The sequence below is a fragment of the Barbus barbus genome, assembly GCF_936440315.1.
Source record: "Barbus barbus genome assembly, chromosome: 48".
Classification (NCBI taxonomy): domain Eukaryota; kingdom Metazoa; phylum Chordata; class Actinopteri; order Cypriniformes; family Cyprinidae; genus Barbus; species Barbus barbus.
Window position 1 is genome coordinate 14,814,462 of NC_136726.1, and position 16,264 is coordinate 14,830,725.

Consider the following 16,264-nt stretch of genomic DNA (forward strand, 5'->3'; position numbering starts at 1 on the left):
ATTAAATACCGGTGTCCATATTTAAACTTTCATTTCATTTATGTATTTAAACTTTTTAATGTCTATTATAAATGTAATAAAAAAATTAAATTTCTTAGTGTTGTTATTCAGCCGTTGCTGCAGCACGAAGACGGAGAGTCACGTGAGACGTGTTACTTTTCTCCGCGCTGTTACAATTAGCCAATCACCTCTGTTTGTGGTTACCTAACAAGGCGTTTTATGTAATACATTTATCAAAGACTGCTGAGGCAGATATATATTTTATATCAGATTCGAAGGCATTTAATTAAATACATTGAAGTTATTGTGCTTTATATTATAGAAATTACGACTGCGCGAAATAAACGCAGCGAGATTTCAATGCGGCTCAACAGCGAATTCGGTTTATTGGGCCGCCGAGCGCCTCCTAGAGTACCCATGGTTTTTAGCAACAGTTTGGATGCTATTGGCTGACGACGCTGTGTATCGCAAAGCTAGTCCGCTGTGGTTGGACATGGCGGCGCTGATTAGAGGACTGAGAGCTGGAAGGGCCTTGCGGGGTCTCGGTGGCGGTAAGCGGGGGAACGTTAGCATTTCAGTCCAGTCTTTGTGTTTAAAAGTTTGACAGTAGTCACACGTGACAGCTGCTGAGGGCTTTTGTATGTTGTAAATAGTTCTGCCTGCTTCCAAGTATGGCAAATGTAAGTCAGCTGGGCTACTAGAGAAGGTGACCATGAAGGGCAGGATTGCGCTTGCACACATAAAGTGCATTTGACATAACATTTGAATACTGTGTGATTCAGCCTGATGGCAAATGCATATTGAAATAATGGTTAATTTGAAACGAGCTGGTTGAGTACAGTTGCTCTGCAGAAGATTTTATCCTTTGCAAAATAGGGAATATAAATACATGCAATATTTCCAGTTAACTCTTGTTTGTGATTGTTTCACTCCATTGGGTCTGACCCATTATATGTGACCCTGGACCACAAAAAAAGTCGTGTAAATTTTTTGAACTGAATAAATAAGCTTTCCATTGATGTATGGTTTGTTAGGATAGGACAATATTTGGCTGAGATACTACTATTTAAAAACTCTGGAATCTGAGGGTGCAAAACAAGTCTGAATATTGAGAAAATCACCTTTAAAGTTGTCCAAATGAAGTTCTTAGCAATGCATATTACTAATCAAAAATTAAGTTTTTACGGTAGGGAATTTACAAATGATCTTAATGGAACATGATCTTTACTTAATATCCTAATGATTTTTGGCATTAAAGAAAAATTGATAATTTTGACCCATACAATGTATTGTTGGTTATTGCTACAAATATACCCCAGTGACTTAAGACTGGTTTTGTGGTCCAGGGTCACATATGAGAAGTAAAAAAACTGAAGGCTCATTGTGCAAACGTTTTATCGTTGCATTGCAATTTTTTTATTACTATAGAACACGCTTTATGATTTAATTATGGAGTGATTTTTTGCATGGTAATTATGTTTAATGTACTTTTACAGTTGCAGTTCAAGGCACACTTAGTCCCCAGTGCAGCAATGTAAGACGTGGATTCCATCGTGCCGCCCTGTTACGACTGGCCAGTGACTATAAAACTGACACATCTGTGCCACCTCCATCTTACCATGAGGTTCACACAGCTGGAGAAAGCTCATCCTCTTCAGCACACGGAGAATCTTCAGAAGATGCCCAGCCAAACACCAGGTTCGAGCCCCAACTTTCCAGACCTGACGAAATACAAGAGTTATAGGGATAGTTCACCCAAAACTGAAAATTACCCCATGATTTACGTACCCTCAAGCTATCCTAAATGTATAAGACTTTCTTCTTTCAGATGAATACAATTGTTATAATAAAAACATATATAAATGTGGAAGTGGAATGTACAAAACATGGTGACATTAATTTTTAAGTAAATATTATGGGCAATATATTGTGTCACCAAAAATTATTGAGGTCATGTACATATAGTCGATATATTAATTATTGTGACAGGCCTAGTCTCGCGAGAACCAAGTTGTGTTTACAGCAAAGGAAAACCAGTCTCCTCTTGGCTTATATCAAAATCTTCTAACATTTTCCTTTACAAACCCTCATTTTGTACTTCTAATTTGTGAACTTTTGTTTTGTGCCTCCGCATTCGTCACTTCTCACCGGAGGTTATGCCCCTACGTCATTTCTCTGGAACACCACTCAAGTTTTAAATAAAGATATTTTTCTTACACAAATGCATTGATTCACTTCAAAAGGCTTTTATTAACCCCCTGGAGCCACGTGGAGTTCTTTTTATGATGCATGGATGCACTTTTTGGTCCTCAAAATCTCAACAGCCATTCACTGCCATTTTAAAGCATGGAAGCATGGACAATTTTTAATATAACTCTGATAGTATTTGTCTGAAAGAAGAAACTCATATACTAGGATGGCTCGAGGGTGAGTCATGGGGTAATTTTAATTTTTAGGGGAACTATCCCTTTAAATTCGTCAACCTTGCAGTCATTTAATCTAACCTTGTTCATTTGGCATCTCAAGTTTTCAAGATCAGAGTGGTGAACACGGTGAAGACTATGAGACCGAAGAACAGCTCCAAGCTCGCATCCTGACCACGGCTATAGAGTTCGTTCCGCAGCACGGCTGGACTGTGGAGGCCATCGCAGCTGGAGCAGAGGTTTGTTTCTTAAAGCAGTTATGTAAATATGAAATGTAAATATTGTATTAGACAATATAACTGTAATAATATACTCTGTGATTCAGACTCTTGGCCTGTCATCAGCTTCCACTGGGATGTTCAACAATGGAGCCGGAGACTTGGTCCTGCATTTCGTTGCACAGTGTAACGCTCAACTTGCCGAGACACTCGCAGAGCAAAATAACCAGGTCCAGCTTGGCCAGGCAGAGTGAGTTTAATAGTATTAATTATTTAACATGCTAATATACCTGAGAAACAAGTGCCAATGGTGGACTTTATAATTGTGCTTATATCTATGTTTTCATGTAAAATTGTCCCCCACACATTATAATATAACAGTGACGAGCGGTGACTTTTTTTAACTGGGTATGCTGAGTGCTAAGATTAAGAACCCTCTCTCCTCTCCTCTCCTCTCCTCTCCTCTCCTCTCCTCTCCTCTCCTCTCCTCTCCTCTCCTCTCCTCATCGCTTTTAGGACACACTCAAAGAGGAACACCATGGCAGGTGTCAATTTAAAAGTATTCACATTCCTACCTTATTTGTAAATTAAATTAATCTCCAATCCTTCTTATATCGTTTCAGGTTTATCCATAGTTATTCGAATGCTAGAAAACAGCTGCTTTTCCATGTAAAAACCGCCAAATAACGTTTACACGTAGTTACGTTATGATAGGTAATATTCAGAGGATGGGGAGATGTGGGGATTCCCCCATATTTATATTTATCCATTTATTTTTTTATTCCCAGTGAATGGGAGTTAAAACTCCCACCAGGGTGACACTACTCCAATAATAGACCATGCAAAATACCAAATAATAATTATAATTAATAATAATACATTTAAAATATTGCCAAGTAACGTTGCAAATAACAATAAAATCAGAGGACTTTTAACTGTAAGCGACACAAGTATGCGAAAAACAAAAGTATGTTTCCTATTTTTTCATGAAGTTTGTAATTATTTAAAATGTTATATACATTTTTATAAACCTTTTTTTATTTATTTACTACTTAGGCATGTTGACAATAACATCTTCAACATTGTCTATGACCAGATATGTTTTTAGTGGACTTTCAAAATTTGCTTTGCTTGAGAAAGCATGAAAATATACTGTTACGTTTTTTTTTTTTTTTTTTCATATGATTTAGTCGAGTTAGTTTTGCATCAAACACAATGCAATTTTCGTCAGTCGAGATCTGGCAGCAACAGCTAGCGCATTTTTCTGCTTGGGCGAGCGCTTCGCGGACAGCTTACCTCGCTCATGAAATCACGCGCATACCAGCAGAACACTGAGAAGTGAGAACGCTCTACAATCCTGGCGAGTCACAGCAACAGAGCGGAGGCTTAGATGTACAGAAAATTACAGTTGTTTTCAAATAAATAATTTTACATACTTATTCCCAATGCTTTAAGCTTTGTTACATCTCAAATGACAAGGGATCAATTTATAATCATCTTTATATTAATTAGCCCGTGAACTCATTCTCTCAGACAGCCTAGGTATGCAGCGCATTCGCAGCTTATATGGACGGAACGCCACTGTAATATAATATATTATTGGGCAAATTATTATAATGCATTAATATATTGTGTATAACTAATAATACTTTTTTTGTTGCTCTATTTAAAACCTATATGAATTTTTCTAATGCATTAGATCAAAGAAAACAGCCGAGTTTCTGAAAGATGCTGTGGAGACGAGACTGCGGATGTTGATTCCTTATATTGACACATGGCCCCAGGTATCCTTTGCCTCATGCAAACTCCTCTCTCAAAACTTCAGATTTTTCATTTTTAAAAAGCAATAATCTATAAGAAATGATGGATACCCTCAGTGTTGTGTCTCTTCTGGCTTTGCAGGCCATGAGCATCCTGCTACTACCTCACAACATCCCCGACAGCCTGAAGCACCTGTCCACGATGGTGGATGACATCTGGTACTACGCAGGCGATCGCTCGACAGACGTGAGTGGCTTCTTTGATCCCACTCGCTACCTTCTTCCATGCTTTGGTCTGCTCAACCACCAGTATTTCTTCTGCGTTTCTCTTAGGTCAACTGGTACACACGGCGGGCGGCACTGACAGGGATCTATAACACCACAGAGCTGGTGATGGTGCAGGACTCCTCTCCTGACTTTGAAGAGACATGGGCCTTCCTTGACAATCGCATAAAGGATGTAGTTAACATGGCAAACACGGCTAAACAGGTTAATGCAGTCTTGCTTTCCACAGCTAAGGAGAAGCAAACAAAAAAATAATTTTTGTTTTTTTTTGCTCATGGTATATATGCTCCTGTAAATATTATTACTAATATACTTGATAATGTTTGTTGTAGGTGCAAGCCACAGGAGAAGCCGTGGTTCAAGGACTTATGGGAGCCGCAATTACGGTAACCACACTAAAATTATTAAAAAATAAATATATTAGCCCTGATATCAATTCACCTATTACGAGTGGTCTGTATTTCAGTGACTATATGAAAGAGAAATGTTTGCCATGTTTAAGTCTAGCAAATACTTAATTTTATTAATTATAATTATAAATGGACTATATAGTATAAAATATTTATGTAAGTTATTTATGATAAATATTAATATTATTAATTCTAATTTAGTAAATATTTATTATTTTTTACATTTATTTTGATGTTCTTTATTGTTTAATGATCGAATATTTAAAAAATCCTTGAAATGAAGGTTTTAAAGTGTTTAAACAATTATTTATTTAATTTGAATTCATTGTAATAGTAAGCTCTCTTCTCACTCAGCTGAAGAACCTAACAGGGATGAACCAGAGACGATGAGTGCTTCTGATACTCCTGCGTTTGTTTTGTCATGTCTTTTACTTATTGACTCCTCGGCTATGCAGCACAAATGTCTGATACTTCACTCACCCGCTCTAAACCAACTAAACAATTTGAAATTATTGCAATGCAAGTGTTTGTGTTATGATACAGGGTGGATTATCACACCCGTAGCACTTGTAAATGGGTCAGCTGTGCCATACCTAATTCCTCTGTCTGTATCTTAACCTGAGCCCAATGAGGAGGCCGTTTTCTTTTCAGGCGTTTCTCTGCATTTGTAAAAAGAATAAAGGAAGAATATAAATGTAAATTGTATTTGAGAGTCCTATGATCATACTGTTTGTGTCAAACTCACTGGCGAGTCCCTCATTAAAGGAAATAAAGGGTAACCTATTTACTGAACAGTGTCTCGGTTTGTTAGTTTTGTTGTTGGAGATTTAACTCTTCCAAAATGTTAAATAAATTTTTCATGTTAATACAAATTATGGTTTACAGTAGTAACCATAACTGTAGTGAACATGATCATTTGAGATAATATCAATTAATACATTGTTAAAACCGCTCACTAATTAAGTAAAAAATCCACAAAAAGACCTCTATTCTAGGTGGACGCATACACATTTATGAGGACCTTTATTATGCTTAACCGGAAATAGTACTATAGTGATCCGGATGCTAACGGAATGAGGGCAGCCAGTGACCAATGAGCTGCTGTTGTTTGTTATTGTGCTGAAGAGGCGCTCGATGCTGGAGCGAATGATCAACGGACCGCATATATATTTATTTTATTTGTTAACGTCTTAATCTTGAGCCTAATTTCGCTATGCCGTATGCCAACCAGCCCACAGTGAAAATCACGGAGCTGTCGGACGAGAATGTGAAGTTTGTGATCGAGAACACGGATCTCGCGTGAGTGATGCGAATACTAGTCAAAACGACCATTTAGCTTTTAATTAAAGCAAGTGTGTTATATTAATGACATTGACAGTTATCACTATCAAAAAATAATATGTTTTTACATTTTGTTCGAGTAAGTCAACGTGAATATTATGGTATATGCGTCTGGTAAGTACCGTGGTATTATTAATACCATAATTTTACCATGGTATTGCATAGTACTAAACAAAATACACGTTTAAAAAATATATATATTGCACATACATGCATGTATATGGGCCATTCCACAGAATTGGTGCAACCTGCTGTCCCACAACCAAAAACACATTTATAAAAAGCATTTAAGTATTCAAATCTTAGATGTTTCCTAAGATCCTTCACATTAACATTTAAAATATTAGTAAGCTTAATATATATAAAAATCATCATTTATTGGGTACTTTCAGTTGGGAGGTGGCTGTACCTGAAAATATAGAAATGATTTTTTCCATTGTTGTTTTTAAAAGTATCTTTTTAATTCATTTAAAAAGTGAAGTAATTTTTTTTTTATATTTTCTTTGTAAATTATGAAACTTTATGTAAAAAATTGTGTCCCACATTTTTCATGTCACAACCAAACAGTGTAGCCTATGTTTTAGTCAATTGGCCGAGACTAATTTTAGCTACACCCCTAAATTTATGGTCTCTCATAGTTACACTGTGTGAGTAGAAAGGTTTCATCATTTCGAGGTACTTTTTTTTTTTTTTTTTTTTTTTTTTACAAAAGTCTGAAAATCTGTGTGCAACTTTAAGGAACATCACTACCGAAACATTTGGTGGAGTTTCGGTCGTGACATCTTAGTTTTTTTAGGAGTTATCCCATAAAATTGTCATAACCAAAACATGTCATCATTGGGTGAGTATTTGATATCATATTTGGGGAAAATAAACTTTTAATACAGTTATGCATTTTTTAATTATTATTATTTTGATATGTTTTAGTAGTGTTTTAGTATTCAAAGTCTGTAATGTGGTTGCTACGAAAGCATTGCTGTCACTACCGAAACATGGGATGTTATGTCAAAAATAAAGTATATGGAATTATCAACCAAGATGTTAGTTTTTGGTTCAATGTATATTCAGACTAATGATTCCTTAACTTGGAAATCAGTATGATCAACTTTTTGCCAAGAAACATTGGATTGAAAATACAACAAATCTAATAAATTACACTTGAAATATTGTTAAAATAATTGATTTACCTCTGAGATAGCAAAAATATATACTGTTGATGTATATGTAAACAAAACCTTAATAGTTCAATATAACCCTTCTAATTAAATTATTACTGTTTCGTTAGTGACAAATTTGGGGAGAGGGCAGATATTCACATTTTTTTCTGTAAATACAATATGAGAATTAACTGCACAATTACTAGAAATGTGTACCTTGGATATTATACAATTTGCATATATACACATTTTTTGGGAAAATTAATTTTTTTCAAGACATTTCCAACTCTGACTTTGGACCAGTTCTGTAGAATGGCCCATACACACACACACACACACACATATATATATATAAACATTAAATGATAAATTAAAACTATAAAATAACATTTAACAATTTAAATATGTATTGTAACTTTATTAGAACTTTAAAATGAAAATTGCATTATTATTCGTTTCAGGGTGGCTGACTCAATTCGACGTGTATTCATGTCAGAAGTCCCAACCATTGGTAAGAATCAAACCATCTGTCTTCTGGCTGCTGAGTTTTTATACAAAAGGGGTTGATTTAATTGTTTTCTTGATTTAATTATGCACTTTGTCTTTTAAATCTGTTACTCTGATATAATGTGCTTGTTTGCCAGCTATCGATTGGGTTCAGATTGATGTCAACTCCTCTGTGCTACATGATGAGTTTATTGCACACAGAGTGGGTGCGTATGTGCAAAATCTTTCCAAATCTTTCATATCACTCTTCTTATAGTGCTTAGTGCAGTTATCATGCTCCTCTTTCATAGGGCTAATTCCACTCACAAGTGATGACATTGTTGACAAGATGCAGTAGTAAGATACGAGTAAGTGTATTAAAAACACTGCCAGCATTTCTATTTTTATGAATATGACTCGTCTCATTAAATGTAGAGAAGTAAAATATAACATTTAGCTTTCTTTGGTTTCCTATTAGGATTGCACATGTGATGATTTCTGTCCGCAGTGTTCAGTTGAGCTCACGCTGGATGTGAGATGTACAGAAGACCAGACGCGAGATCTCACGAGATCTCCTGTCCAATAACCCCCGAGTCATTCCTGTACGTGGATTCTCCTCACAAACTCGCATACACACAATTTTCTTTATCTTAGGTGATGTATCTTGCTCTTCAGGTAACATCCAGAAGTCGAGACAACGACCCCAATGACCATGTGGAGCAGGATGGTGGGTCAGATTCCTCTCGAATTGTCTGTATAATCACTCAGATGTATTAGTATTGATCATTTGGGGATTTTGCACAGACATCCTGTTGGTGAAGCTGCGGAAGGGTCAGGAGCTGCGTCTCAGAGCATGTGCTAAAAAGGGTTTCGGCAAGGAGCACGCCAAATGGAATCCCACTGCAGGGGTGGCGTTTGAGTACGACCCAGACAATGCGCTGAGACATACGGTGTACCCAATTCCCCAGGAATGGTATGGTTCTTATGGCATGGTTTGATTGCACTAAATGAGTATTATTTGTAATCAGGTATACACTTTGAAACAAATTTCACTCAGAAATTCCTAGTAAATTTTTACAAAGAAACGGCAAGTAACACCTCAAATTAAATGTGGAATTTTGAAGACTGAAATAGTATTGTCTTGTGAAACGTACTTCAATGGAGTCAGTGCATTTTTTTTTACAGTGTACTTAAATGAACACCCGGACTGCAAACAAATCAAATAAATAAATAATGTACACTGTTTGTTTTTTTGCATTATTTTATATTAATTATTCTTTAATGTTTGTTTCTTCTTTTATGTATTTAGATAACCTTCATATGTTTTGTTTTGCTTTTTACTTTTAAAAAATAATGTATAATTACGTAACTTTGCTCATCTTTTGCTTATCAGGCCTAAAAGTGAATATTCAGAAATCGAAGAGGATGGAGTTCAAGCTCCATATGATCCTAATGGCAAGCCAGAAAGGTAAGGAAGTTAAAAACCATACATACATAAGGATATATGCTTGGGAATTATTTTCTTAATAAATATCCCTCTTGTGCTTATTTTGAAAGTGTTAAATAATTTAATAATTTATAATACAAATAACAAAAATTCTAAACTACAAATACTAAATAACTGTGATATTCTGTGTTATTGTATTATGAGAAATTCTGTAGCTATATTATGAGAAACTTGATCACAACACAATATTGCTTCTAGGCAACAATGACATTTAAGCAATTTCTCATAATATACAAACAATTTATTTTTAAAACAACTGCTTTAAACTAAAAATATAATTTTTTATGGATTAAAAAACAAAACATTTCTGAAGGCATGCCTCAGTAGAGGGTTAATACAAAAAAGAACATGTCAGTATAAATCTACATGATTTTTTTTTCCATCCAGGTTCAAAGTCCTGCGGTTCACTTCGGCCGGAAACCATCGTCATGTCGGCTTTCGCTGTACTTAAGAAGAAACTGAGTGATCTGCAGACGCAGCTCAGCCATGAAATTCAAAGCGATGTGCTCACCATTAACTAATGTTAAAATACTGCTTATTTTGGATCACGCTTTTGGGAAAATATATTTTTTCAGCTGTTATGTTTCTTTGCATGAAACCATGTTATGGTGGTGAATTCTATGAATACTAAACACATAAAAAATGTTGTTTCATTACAGGAGTTGCACAATGTGGGGAAAAAACATTATGAACACCAGAGGGCAGGGTTTGTGTGAAAAATATATGAAGAGGCCATTCTGTTGATTAATACGTGATTGAAACATGAGAAGACAGCGTGTATGGTCATGACAGAGCATTGAACAGCATGCTGATGATGGGAACATTTTATTTCAAGCAAAACAAGCCCTGAAATGGATGTAACCAATTACAGAAAACCGCCCCGAGACAAACTATGTAAACAGAACACAAGAGCTACTACATGAGTTCGACAACAGATGTGCAATCATATTTATTCGTCCCGTAAATTTTGGTTGTTTCAAATACATAAGTATCGAGGGATCTGGAGGAAAGTGCAGTCACAAAAACTTCTCTCTTTGATTTTAATCATAAATTCTAGGTTAGCACAAAATTACAGCAACATAGATCATGTGAATGCATTCCAAGAAGTGTGTGAGAGACACAACTATGAAGAGAAAACGGCCTACTGGAAACTTCTGCGTGGCTTCATAGAAAATAAGTTTTCAAAATCTGAATCTGCGTACATTTGCCAGGAATATAAAGTGTCAGATTGCAGATATAGGATGGTGTAAAAGTGCGGTCAAATTAGCTAAATTTCGCGGGCAAAAAAATCCATTGTCAGTTATGTATAAAAGCGACTGCTCATACAAAGTCACTGGATGTTCACGCAGTAGCAGAATACGATTGCCAGTACTGTTTTTTAATAATACGGTTGAGTTCACACACGTTTTGGTCATTTCGTAAATTTTCGGCGAAGCCATGTGCGAACGAAACTGTCCAGGTCAATTAGTTGTCTGTTACTTTAATGTGTGGTTTTGGTACTTTACAGAGATGAAGATATGAGTGTCATCTGAAGGTTTAGATCCAATCACTGTCCTCCATCATAGCAGTTTCCCGCCAGTTTTGTGGTCTGCGTGCTACTCAAGTGAGCCACTCTTTACTGAGGTAAACATTTTTTTTAAAAGACATACAAAAGCTGAACTTTTGTCGTGTCAAATGTGATCAGACTTTTTTGCAGGTTTGTAAGTTGCCATCTTATATAACAAGTAGTGGCTTAAGTTACACGTTCCTACACACTCACAGAAAATTTCGAGACTCGCATTTGTGAGTAAATGCGGCTGACAGATGTTGAATTGAAATGACTGCATTTCGCCCATGAAATTTGCTGAAGCAAATGTGACCGCATCGTAAGTGGCCTAAAATATGTGCTCGTTTTGTGTTTCGTCAAGTATACACACCACACAACTCTACATTTGAACTTCTTTCTTTAATTACATAGTCTAAAAGAAGCAGGTGACAGCCATTATCTCATAATTTTTCATATCTTCTAATTCTCTGAGACCTAAATGTCAATTTCATCTCATAATAGTATATACTGTACTGTGGAATACTGGCAAAGAAAGACCAAACAGTGTTCTTTAAATTTGTGTATTGCTTCTTAACTGATACCACATAGATTTTTGGCACACCACATATCAGAGTTAAATGTCATAAAAATTTCATAAATATTTCTATAAATCTTTAAAATACTGTGCTGTTTCCTAAAATAAGATATATAGAGATGATAACTCTAACTCCTCTAAGGTCGAGAGATAAGCAAACATATATATAATTTATTTCTGAATCTCTTCACTGCATACTTTAAACGGTCATAACTTCATTTCATTCACAGCCATTCTCTATCGCCATTCCCTCAGTTCTGGCGTTACCCATAGTGCATTGAACTTAATACTGAAGGTGAAATGTATAACGCTGGCTGTCTCTTCGTGTCTCTGTGATGTTTTAATCACAAATATGAATATTATCTCTAGTCCAATTCCATGCCTGTGGGATTTTATGGCATTTACAGTCTGATGAAATTGATAAATCTCTGAGAAACGAGCAAGAAGATCACAACTAAACTTCAGATGACCTAAAGATGTTGTGGTGTGTCAAATTGTAACACAGATAGGCACACATTGCAGTTATATGTTTAAATTAATAACGTAGTAAGACAGCTAAATCATAACTTCTTCCAATTGTTGAGCAAAGCAAAAAGATTGCAGGACGTAAAATGAAAAGAACAAGTAGAAGCACTTTGATTTTTGATTAAATTGGAAAAATGAAAGTTCACACCTTTTGATCTCGCTTAAAAATGTGTTGTAGACGGTTGCAGGTTTAGTTTTGAAAAAAAAAAAAAAAAAAAGACCAAATAAAATTTAAATCAGAACAAATAAATACTCAACAATTTACAGATATGAACTCATGTATCAGTTACAATTGACGACATTGATATGTATAGATTAAGGAGGTTTCCTGTAGTTCTCTGGACGTTCCTTTTTACCACCCAACAATCAAATGATTTAGCGAATTATAATTACAAAAAATAAATACAGTACATAAAAATAAATTATTAAATGAAAAACTTGTCACATTTTTAAAGCAAAAGACATACATACTGGCCCTTTCAGAGTGATTGTGTCAGCGTTCAACTCAAAGCGGTCAAATTTGACAGCAGAATTGTCAGTTTCTTCAATTCAATTATTTTCCATTCACCCATGAAACTATTATTATTTCAGATCTTATGTGTTCCTGTGAAGACCCATTATTCCAAATCAAACCCGCTGGAAATTAATACTGACTAGCAACGCTGAGCAACAACGCAAACTAGTATTGACTAAAGGTACCAATTAAAATGTTGGTGGGAATGCCGTAGACCTTCTTACCATATGGAAGACACCTAATAGTAAACCACAATTCAAAGACCCAAGAGAATTGTTGATCATTCAGACAAACATCCAATGTTAGCGTATTACAAGACTTGAAGATTCAAGATGGTGGAGAGACCTGTTGCTTGCTACGGTTACGTTTGTTGGCATGTAGGGAGATTTGACCTCTGTGTTTTCAAGTGACCACGGCCTTTCTTGGACTGTCAGCGAATGAACTGAGGGACATCTAAATGCCCGCTCGAGATTTGTGTACCTCTTGGTCGAAGGTGTAGGAAGGAAAAAAAAAGCAAGATATTTATTTCATAGGCAGCTGATACATAGACAAAGGTTCCCTTTTTTCCTGAAGAAATATTCTCTGTAGAATTGTCTTAGCAAAGATAGAAAATGGATCCCCAGCTCTGCTGGTTTCAGTGCATTCAAAGGAGGCCAAAGTCCTTAAAAGCCAAAGGATAGTCAGCTCATGTTTGTAATTTCCATACAGTGTGTTGGCTTCAATGTCCTCTCTGGTGCCGGAGCTCTTGGAACAGAAACGCAGGGAACCGCTTGTGCTTACGCGGATATTTTGAACGCTTGAGTTTCTTCAGGATGTGAGAGTTCCTAAAATCCACCGAAAGCATGATAGGACAACAAACTGTTCAAATTAGTGAACTGAAATAAGGGAAGAGGGAAAAAGAAGCTTATGAACAAGTAGGCGGAGTGCTGGTGAGGACGTCTGCCCAGTCTCATCTGTCCAAGAGGACTTTCAGTGCCCGCTCGATGTTCATTCTGTGACCCACACGAGTCACGCCCAAGTCGATCAGATCCTCCTTTTGCAGGTTGGGCAAATGGCTGCCCTCGATATCATTGTCCATAAAGGCATCCCTGTGCTCGCCCAGGTTCAGGCTCTCGAGCCAGTCGGCCACGTCCTGCTTGCTCCACATGAGGACAGGTTTGGTGGCAAAGGGCTTGTTTGATGCGGCCTGGATAAGGGTGAGCGGGGAAGGGGAACGGCTACGCCCCGTGCCCAGGCTGAGGGGCGGTGTGGGCAGACCAAATACGTCCGTCATGGTGGGGGAAGTGGCCGAGGTCGGAAGGGAAGAGGCACAGCTTAGGCCAGAGTCCGGCGGGGACATGATAGGGCTCGGGGTGTGGTGGTGGGGAGGCAGGCTCTCGGCATGTCGGCACGGTGACGGGGCAGGCACGTTGGGGCCAGGCTGGGCAGTGAAGGTAACGGTGGTGTTCTGCTGTGTACCTGAGATGAGGGATACACCATCCTGATTTCTGCAAAGACAGAAGGATAAAAGTGAGGAATATGTATTAATGAGACTCAAGGGTTAACGCAAAACTATATTCCTGCAAAAGATGCTAGGGTGTTATAAGAGGTTGGCAGAGCATTGCTATGTGGTTGCTACGGTGTTCCGGGTGCTTACGCGTCCAAGTTAAAGTCTGTATGATATGGCTGCAGGTCCTTCGTTCATGTTTTGTCGGTTTTATTGTCCAACAGGTAAAAATCACAAGTCCAATGCTCTCCACAACAAACTGCATTATATAACTAGAGTGATGATATGAGTGATGCCTCTAAGTAATGAAGCCTGAAAATAAGCCTGCGTAATTCATAATTACTGAACATAATTTTAGTCAATCGTACCATTTTATTCTATAACCTTTAAAAGAAACATTTTTTAAGTTTACACTTGCGTTGTCCTAATTTTCAAATTATTATAGCTCAAGTGGGACTAAATCAATTCAATTATTGACCTCCTCTGGAAAGGTGCCTTTAAGGATCGGAGAGATAAGACCAGATAATAAGAAAGAGATCCTAACAGAAGACATACCTACACAGAATCTCTCATGTCTCACCCATATTATAGTATCTGAACATTATGAAAGTGTTTGTTGTAATTCATTTAATTTCCCAGCAGGATTTTTATTACTGTATTACAGTAATAATAACTCTAATTCTAAATCAGAATTAGAGTAAAATGTGTTTAATCGTCATTAAAATAATGCCACAATAGAAAAAAACACTGGAAGTCCTAAAAACAGCATATTTTTAATACATATTATTATTATTATTTTAGGGTAAAATATGATTTGGACATTTCTTTGTGAAATTCACCCTCACGTGTCATGTACACGATTTCTATTTATGTAATGATCAAAGAGCATTGAAAGTATGAGTTTACTGTAGGTGGTTTAGCTTTAAGGAGGCTGTGAATGTGAGGCTCTTTAGCAATGCAATGTCCTTGCCCCAGGTTTCTCTTTATACCCAAGGTGTATTGGCCTACATTTATTCAAGTAAACTTTTACATTTGCATCTGATGTAGTACATGTAAATAAAATCAATAATAGACTCATGTAAACAGTGCTCAAACTATTCTTAATTGATCCAAAAAAAAACAAACAAACATCAATATATAACACATAAGTTACACGCCCAGCCATGGACTTAAAGGTGCCATAGAATGGAAAACTGTATTTACCTTGGCATAGCTGAATAATAAGAGTTCTGTACATGGAAATGAAATACCGTGAGCCTCAAACACCATTGTTTCCTCCTTCTTATATATCTTGTGAATGCAAAAGACCACTGAAAAATAAGCGAATCAGAACATAACACCGACTGTGATGTTACAGTCAGGATCACTAATAGTTACGCCCCCAAAATTTGCATATACCCGCCCATGTTCTAGGCCAGCCGCCAGCTGAACCATCAGAAGTTCTGCAGGTATTGTGAAGAAACAAGCGAGGACAACAGGGAAAATGGTAGATCATTGAAAAAAAATGTATGTTCCAGGCTGTTCAGGGGATGTGAAGTGCAAGGATGGGTTGGTGTCTGTATTGAGAAAGGCACGGAAAGCAAATAACACTTTCTAATAAAATAACGCGAGCCACTAAAAGGACATGATTAGCTCCTTGCTAGCGGTAGCCTGCTACATTACAGTACATAAGATTTCACTTACCACATAAACGGAGTAAGGAGAGATGACTGAGGATAATGGCGAATGATTTACAGATCCTGAGCACCACTGACAAGCATCTGATCTTGTAAAAAGTACTGGCGCTCCATAGTATAAACAGAGTATGTGCGATTGCAAATCTCGAAAGTGAAAGTGAAACTAAAAAGCGATCGTTCATTCGAAAGCAGTTTCAATGCCCGGAATATTAATAGCGGTAGTATTGTAATATATATTTTCCCTGTGTTTCCTTCCTGCTGTGTGTGCTACTAAAATGAGCTGCACTGTGAAACAGCCAATCAGAGCAGAGCTCAACATTATTATTCATGACCCTTCCAAATAAGGTAATAACAGA

General features: G+C 36.8%; 2 protein-coding genes and 1 pseudogene across 3 annotated transcripts in view; 2 read left to right on the top strand and 1 right to left on the bottom strand.

Moving 5' to 3' along the window:
• The first annotated feature begins 140 nt into the window (after positions 1-140).
• On the top strand, positions 141-5,989 carry LOC306866883 (ubiquinone biosynthesis protein COQ9-B, mitochondrial-like). Its single transcript, XM_079412301.1, has 9 exons — positions 141-551; positions 1,497-1,698; positions 2,527-2,662; positions 2,749-2,891; positions 4,341-4,425; positions 4,544-4,648; positions 4,735-4,890; positions 5,019-5,072; positions 5,451-5,989. Exons 1-9 carry the CDS (start codon positions 440-442, stop codon positions 5,484-5,486), a joined length of 1,029 nt encoding a protein of 342 aa, XP_079268427.1. The 5' UTR covers positions 141-439; the 3' UTR covers positions 5,487-5,989.
• A 182-nt stretch (positions 5,990-6,171) lies between these two features.
• Positions 6,172-16,199, top strand: LOC306866886 (DNA-directed RNA polymerase II subunit RPB3-like; annotated as a pseudogene). Its single transcript, XR_013786118.1, has 9 exons — positions 6,172-6,395; positions 8,056-8,105; positions 8,239-8,307; positions 8,392-8,448; positions 8,559-8,682; positions 8,756-8,807; positions 8,885-9,053; positions 9,474-9,548; positions 9,975-16,199. The product of XR_013786118.1 is annotated as a DNA-directed RNA polymerase II subunit RPB3-like (transcript).
• Positions 11,515-16,264, bottom strand: part of LOC306866881 (SH3 and multiple ankyrin repeat domains protein 2-like) — a gene marked incomplete at its 5' end in the record, with an annotated part of 95,239 nt that continues 90,489 nt past the window's right edge. Inside the window, one exon of the mRNA XM_079412299.1 lies at positions 11,515-14,233. Coding sequence (XP_079268425.1) covers positions 13,696-14,233 — 538 coding nt within the window. The 3' untranslated portion in view covers positions 11,515-13,695. The remainder of the gene's footprint in view (positions 14,234-16,264) is intronic.

Excerpts from the sequence above, each read along its gene's own strand:
- LOC306866883 (XM_079412301.1), top strand. The coding sequence starts at position 440 with ATGCTATTGGCTGACGACGCTGTGTATCGCAAAGCTAGTCCGCTGTGG. Across the intron at positions 2,892-4,340 it reads GTCCAGCTTGGCCAGGCAGA|ATCAAAGAAAACAGCCGAGT; the intron begins GTGAGTTTAATA and ends CTAATGCATTAG. Across the intron at positions 5,073-5,450 it reads TTATGGGAGCCGCAATTACG|CTGAAGAACCTAACAGGGAT; the intron begins GTAACCACACTA and ends CTTCTCACTCAG.